Below are 17,507 nucleotides of genomic sequence, written 5' to 3' on the forward strand. Positions count from 1 at the left end.
TATAAATCAGAGACATACTGCAGGGGAGGAGGAGGGAGGAGAACAGGGGACTCTGGTGATGGTTCATGGGTGCATTAGTGAAGGAAATTCTATGGGGACTCAACCTGAAGGGATGGGGGGAAGCAAATATTGTTTAAAATTGATCAATGATGTAAAAAGAAAATAGATTAAAAATAAATTAAATTAAAAAAATATGCCTGATATAATTTACTGGTATTTCATTTGCATTTTATTTATATCAATTACATCATCCTAAACCAACAATTTTCATAGGAACTATTATTTTTGTAACATATAGTTATTTAAACAGTGTTGCTTAATCTTTGAAGTTAACACAATTTCATAATAAGGGAAAAATAAAAAGAATCACTGCACTAAGAATTCTTACCTTTCCAACTTGAGAATTAGGAGATCAGAGACATTGTTTTTTTGGTTTTGTTTTGTTTTTTAATGGAAAGGAACTTTAATTTGTGAACAATACAGAAAAGACAAAGAATATAGTTTTAAACCAAGCACTCAAAGTTACCCATCCCCTCGTGGGTAAAAGTCCACCCAAATGGGATTGGCCAAGAGCAAGACCTGAAAGCCTACCACAAGTCTAAAGCACCTTCTGGCAGGGACCCACAGAAAAGGGTCAGAAACAGTCAGACAAGTCTGGGAGGAAAAGAGCAAAATCAAAATTAAGATAAAAGCTGCCATTGTTAACTTCCCCACAGTCTCTGACCCACATCTGTTTCAACCAGTCCAGGACCAAGAAGCAAGTGCATCTGCTTCATACATCTGTCTCTGCTCCATGTGCCTCCTTCAGGTCTCCTCATTGCTCTCCATCCTGCTTCCTTCCTTTTCTAGTCTCCACTCCAGCTTCTTCCAGGTTAGGGACATTGTAAGAAATAATGTATTTGCTTTGAGGTTTGTCCTGACCTAATAAATCCAGCCGACAAAGTCTTTACTGATTAAAAACTATTTTCCTTTTTTAAAGGAGCAAACACCCTTCAAGCTGGTCCTTCTACCTCCAGTTCCCTGCATCCTTCTGAAACCCAAGTCAGTCTCCATCCTTATGTTTCAGTTGTAGGAGGTGCTGAACTCCCAAAATTATCACCATGCCCATCTCCATGCCTAAAGCAGATGTGTCCTAGAGCTTCATTCATAAAATTCCTCCCAGGTTCACACTATCTGTACAGGTGATACAGCTTTCTTGACCAATCTAGAAATCATGGCTCTCATTCAGCCTTGGGATAAGACAGATAAGAATCTAAATCTTCTCAGCTCTCTTAGTGTTCTCCCCACTAGTAGACATTTATGGACAAGAATTCATGAAAGGATTCTTTCTACTACAATTTGCCACCTCTGAGCTCAGTGCTAGGGTTTACTTCCCCAAACTGAGCTTTATTTTTGTTGTGGTGGTTCTTGCTGCTTTTTTGCCAGCGGGTCTTGTGTGGGCTTTGATCGTGCTCTCCACCTGTTCTGTGGGAGTAGACCCTTCAGGTCTTGCTGACTCCAGGACCCACTTTCCTCTGGGAATCAAATTTTGCTCCTTGGGCCTCCCCTGGTGGCGCTGCCCGCAGCCTCTGAGGCACCGGTTCATTCCCCGGCCTCCGGTGAGGGTCCCACAAAAATAAATAAATAAATAAACAAATAAACAAATAAATAAATAAATAAAGGACTTCATCTCACTATGTTTGCCTGATTCTGAGGCTATCAAGGAAGGGTTTACTTAGGCTTCCTATTCCCTGGGAAGAGCAACAACATGATCATAGAAAGCAATTTGGCAAAATATAGCAATATCAACAAAAGAGCAACAATCTATTCGTGGAGTATTTCTTCTTCAGGATCACACACTGCAGCATTGTTTGTCATGGAAATGAATTGGAAACAAATGAAGTGCCCAGAAATAGTGAGCCAGTCAGTGTGGTGGTCAAGGTAGTACAGGAGGTTCAGTCACCTGTTTCCTGTGTGTGTTGTTAGATCTAGAAGGCAAGTTCCCTGAGTTTAAAGATGTTCTACTTCTTGTTCATTACCATAGCTCCAAAATTTATTATACTGGTTGGCAATGAATAAATATATATATTCCTTACATATTGACTGGAAAAATCTCTTAAAATAAACTAATTAAATTTTACAGATTTAAGTGTGATTATCAGCATTTGTAAAGAAACTCCAATTTAGGAATAAGAAAATACAGAAATCTACTCCAAAGGCAATGAACCATTTGTAAAGATAATGACAGAAAGAAAAGTTGACCCAGAATATCTCTTAAAATAAGGGCATTTACGTTCTTAATTATTTTTTCTTTTCTCTCTTGCAGCCTATAAAGTCGTGGAGAGCACTTGGTCAAATTTTATAGCAAGTGCATTATTTGGAATGATAGGTTCAAATCTGATTCAACGGTGGATGGCTACTGCTTTTGTTGATGATGTCCATCATATAAATTTCAGCTCTTCAACTATGTACCTTATCTTTTATATTAGTAAGTGAGGGGCCTATTCCTGAAGTCAAATGACATAGAAAATTTCAAAATAAAATTATGGGGTAATATACATCAAGGAAAACTTGGTCAAAAAATATTCAACTAATCTGGAAGGAATATTTTTGTTAAAATAATTCATCAAAACATGGAAAATATTCATCTTGCACTACAAAAAACAATACACCGATATATATGTATATCACACACATATATATATCAAATACCATTACAACAGACAAAAGAATTTGACAAAACCATTATTACAATGAGATAATTTGTCATGACTTTCCCAGAGAATTTTATAACCAATTGGGCAAAATATAAGTATAGGTATTGTAAAAGATAAACAGGTAAAAGCTTATTTCATAAGATACATAAAGAATTCTACCTCCAAAGAAGAATGCATCTTCTTTACAATATACATGTAGATCATTTCTAGAAATGACTAGACTAGAAGAATATTTCAATAAAATTCCAAACATTGTTTAATCACAATGTTATTAAATGCTGATTTGAAAAGGATGGCCTTAAAAAATTATTTGAAGTGCCTGAAATTAAATTATATTTTTTCTGGGTTACTCTTCAATCACATCAGAAATCAATATTCAAGTTACAGATTGAGTGACACTAAATATTAGAAAAATTATTAATGTTATTAATCCATTTACTACCACTCCCTCATCAGAGAAGTATCACTAATATTGATAATTAGCCACATCACTGTTTCAGAATCAGATCAAGTTCAACTCAGCTGTTAATTCATAGAAATGATTTGGAGTTAGCATGTGCAGTAACACCTAGACCATGTCTGTCTTTCCATTACATTTTGGAATAAAATCAACTTTTTATATTCATGATTAAAATTAATCTGGAAACACTAAATAATGCAATAAGGGGGAAAATGATGTTCATACATTTTAGATTACATAGAAAACCCAAGTGAGTTACTTAGTAAAGTAAAGCATCAAGGCTCTTGAATAGTTTGAGTAAGATACCACACACCGACACACACACACACACACACACACACACACACACACACTCTCAATTGAGTAGAATTCTTAGGAACTAGCAGTAACTACTTAGAAAATATAATGAAAATTTGATTCTCTTTATATTGGTAAAAAACTACAAAGTATAAAGAGAGAAATTTAAGAGTTTGGACTTAAACATAGAAAACTACAAATGTTTGCTGCAAAATACAAAATTGAGTAAGTTGAGACAGAGATAAACTTATTAGAAATTCTAGAGCAAAAATATTCATTATTTTCATATCTGAGGAAGGAAGGTAGAACATAGGATCTCAAGGCTTCCTAATTAATTAAAGTCAATTATAATCTAGTAGGGTTACAGGAATGATTAGTCAATACAAGTATACTCATCATATGATACTTCAAATGTCTACACCCAAATGCCTACAAAAATATATCGCAGCAAATATAATTTCTTCTAATTCCTTTAGTCAGTAAACATAGACTTAAGATTAAGGGTTATATCCAAGGAAATTATATAAAATTTTTAAAGTCAAAATATCATCTCAATAATATATTAGTAAGAAAATTTTTAAGGCAGAGTTTCATGAACTGAGGACAGAGTAATATAATCCTAATATAAAAGGACTTTCATGCCGCTCTAACTTAGTATTTGTTACTAGTACCTTTAAGATAATAATCATAAATATTTTCCAAATTCCACCATTACCTGACACAGTACTATCAGTAGTCCAGTACTTGATGTCCTTCAAATACCTATGTCTGCAGTTGTTTCCCCTTCTTTAATTACTCAAAATGACTAACAAAAATGTTTGTTTCTAGTTTAAAAACCAATTACAGCCAGGACTAAAAAAATACAAATCTTGTAATTTCCCATTGCTGGATGGGAAGACCCAACAGTTTGATAATAATACTATTATATCTAATTTCATCAAATTAAAATGTATCATTATATGACTCACACACAATGATACCAAAGATTTATTTTGGCTTAGAAATTTTATAAAACAATTCAAAATGTTCTTCCATCCAGAAGAGCAGATAAGAAGGAGGTGGAGTGGAAGGAGGGAGTAGGGTGAAGATGGGTAACAATAATTTGTAGTATTACCCTATTGAAACCAATTAGTAACTTCTCTATAAAGTCACAGTACTATCAAGATGTGTGCTATTTTTACCTCTGATAAAATTGTTGCCACTATTGATGTCAAATTAACACTTCATTTCTTTTTAAAAATAGGTGAACTAGTTGGAATGTCTGGAATATTCACCCTGGCAATCATGGGACTCTTTTTAAATTCTGCAAGTCTTAAACCAGGAGTTGAAACATTTCTTCTTGAGTGAGTGACTGACATTTTCACTTGGTTTTATATTCAATACATTGGAAGCAATAATACTGTAATAGTAACTATCTATATCTGCATGGTGTAAGTAAGATACTAACTGAAAACTATTGCTTGTGCCTCAAATCTTCGTATTTTAGCAAAATTTTATAAATTCACCTGGAGTTCATGTTGATTCTCAAGTCTCAAGCAAATGGGACACTCCTCACAAACACAAAATTTAATAGGATGACAAAAAAAAATCAGTAATCAAGATAAATATTTTAATGTGATATTTTCTTTAAAAATTAAAATAAATGCAAAAAGCCATGGTGAAAGTATTTTTAAAAATGTAAATAAAGATGAGATAAATATCACAGATAATTCTTTTTGACATAGGGTCCAATTTATCTCAGCATGGCACTGCTACTAGAATGGAAGACAAATATTTTACAAACAATGAAAAGGTGGCATGCAAAACAAATTAAACAATGAATCTAGGGCATTTGATGAAGTTTGGCAGTGCTATTAAAGAAAGGATAGTCAAATTAAATGTAAGTAAGACATATTTCACTAGAAATGTACAAATTGTCCCTGCTCAAGGGCACCTAGCTGAAGGGTTAGAGGGATATATGTCAGTCTACAAGGGTGCTTTCTGTAATGCTCCTATACACAAGGTGGGAACTTGACATAAATCACACAATGGCAACATATGTGTTACCACAACCCCTAATGTTATCAATGTTTTTTGGAGGTTGGGAGAATGTTATAAAAGATAGAATAAATTCATAAGTCAGAAGCTTAGAAGTGTTAGGTCTTAGAAAATTTTGGATCACCTCACTAAAATATCATGGCAATTACAGTGGCAGTCAATTGCACCAGCAGCTAAATAGAATTGGGTTAAATTCATAGGAAGAATTAAGAATCTTGTGAAATTGTTTATCCAAGGGAAATGATTCTGAAAGCTCCCGTCCCCTTTTTGCTCCAACTGAAAGCTGCATCTCCCCTGAAGATATCACTTTCCATGTATTCTTTACAAGTCATGATTTCTTTCGCATCTGCCTCCCTGGCACTCTGAATTTAGAGTTGAGGTAGGTGACTTCCCTGTACCTCAAAGTTTTATTCTTTCTCCTTATTCCACAGAAGAACCCACTTTCAAAGTTCATGATATCAGATTATACCATCTTCACTGTCTTGACTCTAATAATCTCTAAAGTCACTTAGTCAACACCTTTCAATTTATAAAGATTTTGGCTCCTCTGTCCTGGTAACTTTCCCCATCATTACCCTATCACCATTCTTAGTGATGTCAGGCGATAGGTGATTCTTCCGTTCCCTCCTCTTTCAGTTCCTGGACCTTCTTTCCTCTAAGAACAGATCTACCGCCATACTTCAGCAGCCATCCACTTACATGGTCATAGAAAGAACCACTTCTGGGCCTCCCTGGTGACGCAGCAGGTTGAGCACAGCGCTGTGAAGCTGTCCGCAGCCTCTGCAGCGCGTCTTTGATTCCTAGCCAGTAGGGAGATTCCCACATGGCTCAGCAGACCTCTCCTGCCTCACCGGCTGCTCCCCTCAGCAGTGTATTTCGTCAGTCTGCCTGTTCTGTTCCCCACTCTGTCTCTGGTGAATCGTCTCACCCCCCTAAGCCTCTAGCCTGTACCCCAGCTCTTGTATAAATAAAAAAAAAAATCTTAAAAAATATATAAATAATTGTAGGAAAATAAAGTGTTAATGTCGTTTTGCCGGGGACATCGGAAGATGTGCGACAACCTTTTGGCCCCTTGATCCAGGAGCCTGGCCAGCGCCCGGACCAGGAGCCAAAAGATAGGGCTGGTTATGTAACTGTTCGCGATGTCCAGGACCACCAAGAAACATGGCTGGTTATGTAACTCCGGGGTGTCGTGCACAGAAACGTGACCAGCCCACCATGAATCCCTGAGCTTGGATACTGGCCATATCCGACCTCGGGAGATAAAAACACAGTGGTCGTCTAGCTGCTGCGGTTCGCAGCTGCTGGACTTGAATACGTCTCCCGTGCTGTTCTCCGAAGTGCTGACTCTTTGCCTCCGTGATGTTGATTTCTGAGGAAACTGTACAGTATGTATGCATATTCATCGGTTTGGTTGGGTTTGGGGCACTGTTTATAATTTTGCTCGCACATCGCCTCTGTTGTTCACAATAAATCCTTTTTCCTTTAATACGGTGTGGTCATTGAATCCCACGGAATCAAGCCTCCCTCAAACACCTGTGCACAGGGCTAGCAATTATATTTTATTGCTAGTAACAATAATAAATAAAAATATTTTTTAAAAAAGAAAGAACCACTTCATAATCTTAATTTCAAGAAACTTACTATCTAAAATATGATATGTACCAGCTGCTGCTCTCCAAGATAGTAGAAATCTAAGACAAGAGTAGTAAATCCACTATCTCCTGCAACAATCTACAGCAGGTTCACACTGCTCCCTGAAGGGGAGATGCATCCTCCACCTCGTTTCCACTTATCCCCTTTAGGTCTGCACTCCACTTCTAACATTTCTGCAAGCACACTGAAATGATAATGCATCGGTTAATGGTTTTTCACTGATCCTGCCTCACTTCGTTCTTACCCAGATCACTTATTTTGTTTAAAGCCATATAATAAATTTTCATTTTATTTGGCTACAAGTCAGCTTTTTAATGGCAGACAGAATTCTCTTATATGCCCCACTTGTTACATCTGTGATTCATTTCTACCTCTCCTACCTCTCCCACCCTGCTCTAGCCACACCGTTAGTAAGTTTCTTGAAATTAAGATTATGAAGAGACTTTACTAGTCTCAAGACATGCCTCAAACACAGTGCCTATTTGGCTTTGTGCTCTTGTGTTTCTATTCTTGAAATGTGCTTACTCAATATATTAGTGTTCTTTCTCTGTATACTGGCAGAAGCGGCCAGTCCTTCTGTAGAAGGGGCAAAATTATCTTGAAAGGGTTTCAGGAACAGAGCTTGGCCGTATACAGGTAAAACAAGCTACCCTGCTTTCATAAGATGTTATTCACATGCCTTTTAAATCTTTTCTATTTATTTTGCTATAAATATAACTAACATGTTGACTTTAAACACATGAAATATATAGAATAACAAGAAGTAAGTTTTAAGTAGCTTGCTATGGTACAAACACCCAAAACTGATCAATATTGATATGTGAGTGCACTTTCTCAAATTGCTTTGCCTGAGATTGATGCAGAGTCTTCCTGGGTTCTGGAGTATTTGAAAAAAGCACATGCTCATAAATCTCAAAGAATTGACAAAGGGCATTAATGTGAATAAAAGATTAATTCACATATTTTAAGTGCTAGCTAGATTTTAGGCCAGTGTTTAATTTTATCACTATGTAAATCAAACTAGCAGTTCAGTACACTTTTTTTTTTAATAAATGGTTTTAACCCTTTGCAATGATACAAGGACTGCATATAGCCAGTATTTTCAGCTATGTCAACCCTGGTGCCAATTGAGTTCTGTCAAGTAGCATAGCCGCAACCTATCCATCTCTTTCAGTGACTTCAAAAAGAAAAACACTGACTTACTTGCAATATAAACTGGCTTAAATTGTTTTAAAATTATTTACTTACTTTATTGCTTTCTCCCCAGTTAAATTACAAGCTCACACAGAGTTGGTAAATGTATCTTTATATGTATCTTTATTTTCTTGATATAATTCTTAGCACAATGCAAAGATAAGCTTTGCAATATGTTAGATTAATTAGCTACAATTAACTTTTTTTTCTGAAAATGCAGATTCTGGAATTGTCTCTCATTTGTTGCTTTTCTTATGGTTTTCACTTTCATTGGACTTCTAATTCCTGCACGTACCTACCTATATATATCATTTTCTGATATATATTATTCATTAAACATCTATTTCACACTTACTGTTTTAAGGTAAGAGTGATTTTTGAACTTTTGGATTTGTAAGAAATTGAGTAAACCTGACTATATTATTTTATATAATAAAAATGTTTCATACGTTTGAATGAAAAGTTGACTCTTAACACTTTCCAAGAAATTATCAGCAAATTAGTGCTTAGTAATTTTTTTATTTTAAACTATTTCAAAGCAATGCAAGCAAGTACATTAACTTTTTTTGAAATTATGAAGAAAAAAGTTCATAATCTCACTAACAAAAAAACCACTATTAATATCTATATACACTTGTCCAGTGTTTTTTTCTCTATGAAATTTCATGAAGTTAAACAAATCAATCATAAAATAAAAATTTAGCTTGTTTTGCTTAATACTGTATAACAAATAATTTCCTATTAATTAAATTATAGTTGGAACTAGATTTTTTTCAGTGATAAGGAAATCTCTGTAAATGTCTCCTTTTTAAATGATTTTTATAACCCCCTTTTTGCAATGTTAAGGAAAGAATCTACCCAAGTAACCGAAAATGAGATAAAAGGATAAACGCCATAACTGGAGTTTCACAGTTCTTTTATCTCCATCACTCAAGTTACTAACATTCTACTTCCACTAAGAAAATTAGTTGGGAGTTGACATCAAGTCAGTTGGTGCCAAATAAGTGGAAATTACTTGGTATGGTAATTCCAAATTACTTGGAAACGAAGTGTGACTGAAAGAATAAATAGAAATAAACTATATTGGACAGACTCAGCAAGACTATAACCTATAGAAAAAAAGAAAAGGAGGAAATTTTTCTCTCATTCAATCAGTTTGCTTTTATTTCTTCTTGGGATTCAGAATAGAGCTACAAAACCTCTCTAGCCCTTCTTTTTTTGCACCATTAAGATGCACCACTGAATGATGACTTGCATTGCTGTACAGCTCACCTAGCAGAAGGAACAATGAATAATGTCCTTCTCTTGGCATGTCTCTCTGTGGAATGTCCTCTGCCCTCCTTTGGTGCCATGCCAAAATGTCTGTGAAAGATAGCTTATTTGTCTTCAAGTGGGTGATTCTACAGGGAATTGATAGGCATAAACTAGAAAGGAATTTCTATGACAGGCATAATTTTTTTTTTTTTTTTTGTCTTTTAGACTTGTGGTTTTCTTATTCATGAGTCCTCTTTTGTCTCGACTTGGTCATGGCTTCAGCTGGCGCTGGGCATTCATTGTGGTCTGGAGTGAAATGAAAGGGACACCTAATATAAATATGGCCCTTCTGTTTGCCTACTCTGACACTGCTCTTGGATCTGAGAGAGAAAAATCTCAAGTAAAGGAAACTATATTTTTTGAAATATTTTATAAAAACTGTTACTGTGCTAATATAAATTTTTGTAAATAGGTAGTTCAACTCTACTTGGGCTGTGGTGGAGACTTAGCTATGATGACAAGATTGGGAGGAAAGAAAAACAACTTTCCTCTTCCCTATTCTACCTTATGGATCTTTAAATTCCTTCACCACATTCCTATCAATAGGTCTATAATAAATATTAAATGAATTAAAGCTTAGGAATCATTGAAAAAATATCTGATACAGAATATGAAGTCAACAAATGTTTTTACTTTTACTCCTAGAATAGCTGTGAAATATTGGGTAAGAACAAAATTAGAAGACTTATATTACTTAATATCAGGACTTATCACAAAGATATGGTATTTAAGTTGATTAGGTTGTCATAAAAATACATAAATAAAATAAAATAATCCAGCCAGGACTCACATAGAGTCAATTGTTTTTAACAAATATACCAAAGCAGTTCAATCAGGGAAAGGAGAGTCTGTTTGATAAATGGTGCTGAAGAACTGGGTATTCATTTAGAAAAAATAAAAGTTATTTTAATCTCAAGTTACATGTAAAACTGATTTAGGATGGACCATAGACTTAAATATAAAACTTAAAGCTCTAAAACTTTGGGAAAAAACATAAGAAAATACCTTTATAATCTTGGGGTAAACAAAAGCTTCTTAAACATAAAAAATAAATTTGAACTTCATCAATATTAAAAATATTTGCTCACCAAAAGTTAATTTTACAGAATGGGTGATAAGCACAAACTGAGAAAATATATCCAGGATTCATATATATTTTACATATACACAGACAAAATAAATTTTCCAAATTTCTACAATTTTGTAATAAAAACAACCCAGTGTTTTAAATAAGCAAAAGAATTAAATACATGCTTCAAAAAGAATAATATATTTCACTTAATCACGTTAAAAGTGCTCAACACCATTACTTCAGGGAAATTCAAATTACAACTACAATAAGAGACTGTAGGGTAAATGGTTTTCAGGCTTTTCTACCCTCCCACCATTAGGATTGCCCTGCCTGATGGGGCACCTGCAGTTGTTACATTGTTGTGTTGTTTGCCTCTGTGGGCCATGGGAGGAGTATTGAGATGGTCACCAAGAGAAGCAGAAGCAGGAGAGAGGCAGGAGAGAAAAGGACAGCAAGCAGCCAGAGAACGCCAGAGTGAAGACTTGCCTGGGACCTGGAGGCCCACTGGCCTCCTGGCCCCCGCACCCCTGTGTGCAGTGTACCTGGTTGCTGCAATGCATGTAAAGCTCAATAAAAGCCTGAGAAAGCCACCGAGGCACCACGACTCTCCTTTACCTGGTCTGCTTGGATCCTAGATATCCTGATCTATTGCCTTCCTGCCACTACAATTGGCATAAGTCGGCGGGATGGTCTGATGCAGACGGGTGTGGAGCCCTCTGAAGACCTCAGAAGAGATTGAGGAGCAGACTGTGAGACAACGCTGGACAGGTCATGGCAGCACAGGTCGTGACCAGAAATCAGGAGCTGCGAGAAGGTCTGAAGACACTGCAGGAGCACAGGAGGTGAACAAGATCTGGGAGCTGCAGGACAAGACCTCAAGTGGAGGAGGAGGGGCCCTACGAGTACCAGCCAACAACCCCTGAGGCAGCAGATCCTCGGGGAAGAAAGGACCACGATTCCGAGCTCGCCAGTGCTGATGCAGGGAAAGGCTAATGGACTTGGACTTACAATCCTGCCAGAAGGTGGAGGAATTTCGGCAGGGTAATGTTCTGTTTTGGGGACCCTGGGGGAGGATGGTATTGTTTGTACACCCCCGGACATGGGAATCTGGGGGTGGCCAGTGGGCCTTGATGGCCAAAAGCAGCCTGTGTACTGCCCAGCAGCTAGGCAGAGGGAAAAAGCCTATTTAGAAAGGCAAAAGCTGGTGCTGAGATTGGGAATCCCTGAACGGCTGTTAAGCAGCCTAAGTAAAGAAGGCCAGCGAGTCTCTTAAAATCACCTGTGGGTGATGCCTTGCTCACTGCTGAGTAAGGGTGAGGAGTTGAGGAACCCGTCCGTGGGGGATAGGTGGGGAACATGGCTTGGAGTGGAGCCCACAGCCAAAGTGGGGACCCAAGAGAGGCCACATGTGGAGCTTGTATCCATGGATCCGGACCCATGTGCTTGTGCAATGGGTTGGCCTGAGTGCAGGGGTCTGCGTGTCGCATTGGTGGCTATGAAAGCCGAGTGTTTGAGTGGCCGCAGACAGAAAACCCTGAAGATTGGGCAATTACCCCCAAAGAGTACAGAATCGCAAAATCCAGGAGTGAATGCATCCTGGGGGTGGATGCGGTGTGTGGCTTGTGGAGAGACCTCAGCCGGATGGTTGCTTCCTCGTATGAGCAGTGCCTTCCACAGCAGAAGTGGTGGATCATCTGCTGGTGCCAATAATCGACTTTTGCCACTAGGTTGGTACCCTGCCTGGGATTATTTGTGTTCTGTTGTATTTTCTTTGTGGGCCATGGCTGCTGTGTTTGTTTGTTAAAGGAAACTTGTATATACTTGTATATATATTGTGTGGCAGAAAACCCTGAGGGGGTGGATTGTAAGGTAAATTGTTTTTCAGGCTTTTGTGCCCTCCCACTGTTAAAATTGCTCTGCCTGATGGGGTACCTGCCATTGTTACATTGTTGCAAGTTATCTTACTTGCTTCTGTGGGCCATGGGAGGAGTATTGAGATAGTCACCAAGAAAAGCAGAAGCAGGAGAGAGAAGGAAACAAAGAGGCCAGAGAAGCCCAAAGTGAAGATTTGCCTGGGGCCTGTCCCTGGGCCCCGGGGTACCCCTGCGTGCCCTGTACCTGGTTGCTGCAATGCATGTATGTAAAGCTCAATAAAATCCTAAGAAAGCCACCAAGGCTCCACGACTCTCCTTTACTCGGTCTGCTCGGATCCTAGATATCCTGCTCTGTGACCTTCCTGCCGCTACAGAGACATAGAATTCCATTTACATGAAGGTTTAAGAATTAGCAATTCTTGGGCCTCCCAGTGGCACAGCGGTTGAGCGCTGGGTTGCAAAGCTGCCCGAGGCCTCGGCAGCACCAGTTCGATCCCCGGTTCGATCCCCAGCTGCTCCCCGGCCACTGGAGGAGGGTCCCACATGGCGCGCAGACCTCTCCTGCCGCCCGCTGCTCCCCTCAGCAGTGTACTTCGGTCGTTCTGCCTGCTCTGCTCTGGCTCTGGTGAATTCTCTCACCCTCCCGCGCTTCTGACTGTACCCAGTGCTTGTATAAATAAATAAATAAATTTTTAAAAAAAAAATTAGCAATTCTTATCTATAGGTCCAGAATTCAGAATTCTGTTGTGGGGCTTTGATTGGGAAGGGCATTAGAGAATTTTTCAAGACATATGAAAATATTCTACATGTTAATAAGATTGAGGATTTTATGAATGTATGCACCATCAAGACATCAAATAGTACACAAGTACATTTCAATGAATGTAGGTTTTACTTTGGTTTTTCTAAGTACCAATGTTTGGACTACCTCTTTGAAGAATTAAATCAGAATATTCAATGAAGCCTCCCAGGCCACCAATGCTTTAGCCTCTCCCAAGTGTTAGTTTTGTGCAAGCTTCAAAGCCTTTGATGTGGTTTCACACTCTGTCCCTACCTAACCTCTATCTGTAACAATAGAGCAGAGAACCAGCAAGGGCATTAGCATAACTTAATGAAAGTCAAAATTTTGTAACTCAGGGCCTCCCCGGTGGTGCAGCAGTTGAGCGCTGGGTTGCAACGCTGCAGGCCTCTGCAGCTAAGTTCGACCCCGGTTGCTCCCCGGCCACTGGAGGAGGTCCCACATGGCGCGCAGACTCTCCTGCCGCCCGCTGCTCCCCTCACAGTGTACTTCGGTCCCTTCTGCCTACTCTGCTCCCTGCTCTGGCTCTGGTGAATTCTCTCACCCTCCCGCGCTTCTGACTGTACCCAGTGCTTGTATAAATAAATAAATAAATCTTTAAAAAAAAAAAATTTGTAACTCAGCAGAAATGAATAGTGTGAGAATGATAAGTATTGCTCCACTCACCTGGACAACAACTTGGATAGAGGTGGAGGAAGAAGAAGTCACACACCAAAGACACTAACTACTCCTCTTTAATGACAGTGATGGAGGCAAAGTACGAGGTTGAGCAAGCATATTAAAGCATCAGAGTTGCTCTCTTTTCCCAGGTGAGAATCACTTGACAGATATATATTGGTAATAAAACGAACAAGGACACACAAAAAAGAAACTACAGGCCAATTCCCTAATGAACACTGATGCAAAATCCTCAATAAAATTTTAGCTATCAGAATCCAACAATGTATCCATAAGATAATTCACCACGACCAAGTAGGATTCATTCCAGGGACAACAAGGATGGTTCAACATCCAAAATCAATCAATGTTATCCAACACATCAACAAAAAGAAATATAAAAACCATATGAAATATCAATAGATGCTGGAGAAAGCTTTCAACAAAGTGCAACCACCCATTCATGATAAAAGCCCTGGAAATTCTTGGGATACAAGGAACATACCTCAACATCAATAAAGGCCATCTATGACAAGCCACAGCCAGTATATTACTCAAATGGTGAAAAGCTGAAAGCATTTCATTAAGATCTGGAACAAGACAAGGATGTCCACTTTCACCACTGCTTTTCAAATAATACTGGAATCCTAGCCACAGCAATAAGACAAGAGAAAGACATCCAAGAATCCAAATAGGAAAAAGAAGAATCCCCAGCTATCACTATTTGCAGATGGTCCCATATATACGTAGAGAACCCCAAAAATCCACAGCCCGCTAATTCAACTCATCAATCAGTTCAGTCGTAAAGTGCAGGATACCAAAATCAACATGCAAAAGTCAGTAGCCTTCCTATACACAAACAATACATCTGAAGAAGAAGAAATCAAAAAAACCATCCATTTATTATCAAAACCAAAAAAATCAAATACTTGGGAATAATTCCAAACAAAAGAAGTAAAGGACCTATGCAAAAAACTATAAACACTGTTAAAAGAAATAGAAGAAGACACAAAGAATGGAAAGACATCCCCTGCTCAAGATTGGGAAGTAAAGTATTAAATGGCCATCCTCAACAAAAGCAATATATAGATCAATGCTATTCCAATAAAAATTTCAATGTCATTCTTCAAGAAATAGAACAATTATTGATGAAATTCATATGGAATCACCAAAAACCCCAAATGTTAGCTCTCCTGAAAAAAAAAAGAAGAGATGGAGGCATCACACTCCCCAGACTTCAAACTATACTACAAGCCATAATCAGAAAAACTGCATGGTATTGGACAAGAACAGACATTTGACTCAGGGAATCGAATAGAAAATCCAGAAATAAACGCTGCAGATTTATGATCAACTAATCTTTGACAAAGGAGCAAAGACTATGCATTGGAGCAAAGAAAGTTTGTTCAATAAATGGTGCTGGGAAAACTGGGTCGCTACATGCAAAAGAATGAAGCTTGACCACTACCTCACACCATACACAAAAATCAACTCAAAATGGATTAAAGAACTAGACATAAGACCTGAAACCATAAAATACATAGAAGGAAATATAGGCGAAACACTACGGGATTTGCACATCAAAGACATCTTTACAGACACATCACCCAAAGCAGTGATAGTGAAGGAAAGATAAACAGCTGGGACTACATCAATTAAAGAGCTTCTGCACAGCAAAAGAGACAATAACAAAAACAAAGAGAAACCCCACCAACTGGGAGAACATTTTTGCACCCAACACTAATGATAAAGGACTGATCACAAAAATCTGCAAAGAGCTGATGAGACTCAACAACAACAAAGAAAATAATCCAGTCAAAAAATGGGCAGAAGAGCTAAAAAGAAACTTCTCTGAAGAGGAAATGCAAATGGCCAACAGGAATATGAAAAAATATTCAACATCATTGTAATCAGGGAAATGCAAATCAAAACTACCATGAGATACCATCTCACACCAGTGAGAATGGCACATATTAAAAAAACTAGCAACAACAAATGTTGGCGAGGATGTGGAGAAAAAGGAACTCTTGTGCACTGTTGGTGGGAGTGCAAACTGGTCCAACCACTATGGAGAGCTGTGTGGAGATTTCTGGACCTACTAAACATAGAGCTTCCATATGATCCAGCAATTCCACTCCTAGGTATTTACCCAAAGGACACAGAAACATCAATTCCAAAGAGCACCTGCACCCCTATGTTTATAGCAGCACTGTTTACAATAGCTAAGCTTTGGAAACAACCCAAATGCCCAAAAATAGATGACTGGATCAAGAAGATGTGGTACATATACACCATGGAATATTACTCAGCATTCAAAAAAGATGAACACATGCAATTTGCAGCAACATGGATGGCGCTGGAAGGGATCATGCGCAGCGAAATAAGCCAGAAAGAAAAAGAAAAATACCGGATGGTCTCACTCAGAGCAGGAATCTAGAAAACTTAAATAAGGGACCAGGAAAAAGAATAACTATAAGAAAGTAAAAATCAAAATCAACAAAAAAACTATGAACCAGAGACACTCTATGGGGGGTGGGGTGCGGGGAGGGGAGGGATTGGGGTCAAAATAAGGGGGTCGCAATTGTATGGGGAATATAAAAATATAAATAAATAAATAAAAAGAAATACATTGGTAATGTTAAGCAAAGAACTATGTGCTATGTACAAGCAGATATGCATAGTGAAAAAAAACTGACAAAGATATAGCAGGGATATTCCCATGGCCCAAGAGATAAAGTGACAGATTTAAGGATAGGTATTTTTCCCAGTGTCTGTATGTTTACTTGTGAAAACGTGTCCTGGGTTTGGTGTGCTTACAAAAGCTTAGATGAAATACATGCAGGGAGGTGAAGAGAATCCTCAATAGTACTTTCATCAGGACTGACATCCAAATTCCTCCCTTGCATTTATAAAAAGGCAATATAGCATTTGACATTGTCATGAATACTTACATTGATTTTTTTTCTTTAATTCTAGGTATTATTTCATGGAGTGTCAGTATGCTTAATTAACCTGATTATCAGCAGATTTATTTTGCCAATGGCAGTTGATAAACTAGGTAAGCCCTCCTAAATAATATTCTTAATAAAGAGAAAAACATTCTAAGTATGCTGAAGAATTGCTAACAATGAAGAAAGAAATCATATAAGGACAAATCAAATGATATCTCATTAAATGTCTATCTAAAGACATAGGAATAGTTTAAGTCAATAGCCTAAATATTATAAAAGATTACTTATTTATATTAGTGAACAAATATAAGTTTAATGAAATGTAAATAAAATAATACAGTAAGTTTTTTCAAATATCTGGCAAACTTTTATGAAAAGCCTCCTAAAACGCCAGGCGCTTCTAATAGTGACGCATTATGAAAACAGACAAGACTTCTGAGTTGATGGAGTTTATTTTGGAAAGAAGAGAAATAGTAAACACAACAAATAAGGTATTTACT

At 37.8% G+C, this 17,507-nt stretch overlaps 1 protein-coding gene across 2 annotated transcripts in view; it reads left to right on the forward strand.

The window, feature by feature from the left end:
* SLC9C1 (solute carrier family 9 member C1) overlaps window positions 1-17,507 on the forward strand; it is a 72,722-nt gene that overhangs the window by 15,881 nt on the left and 39,334 nt on the right. For both annotated transcript variants that reach the window (XM_037525565.2, XM_037525567.2), the window contains 5 exons: window positions 2,306-2,467; window positions 4,697-4,796; window positions 8,561-8,704; window positions 9,820-9,994; window positions 17,033-17,114. In XM_037525565.2, coding sequence (XP_037381462.1) covers window positions 2,306-2,467; window positions 4,697-4,796; window positions 8,561-8,704; window positions 9,820-9,994; window positions 17,033-17,114 — 663 coding nt within the window. The remainder of the gene's footprint in view (window positions 1-2,305; window positions 2,468-4,696; window positions 4,797-8,560; window positions 8,705-9,819; window positions 9,995-17,032; window positions 17,115-17,507) is intronic.

The sequence above is a fragment of the Talpa occidentalis genome, unplaced genomic scaffold (genome assembly GCF_014898055.3).
Source record: "Talpa occidentalis isolate TD23 unplaced genomic scaffold, MPIMG_talOcc4v2.1 talOcc4.4, whole genome shotgun sequence".
In the NCBI taxonomy this organism is placed as follows: Eukaryota; Metazoa; Chordata; class Mammalia; order Eulipotyphla; family Talpidae; genus Talpa; species Talpa occidentalis.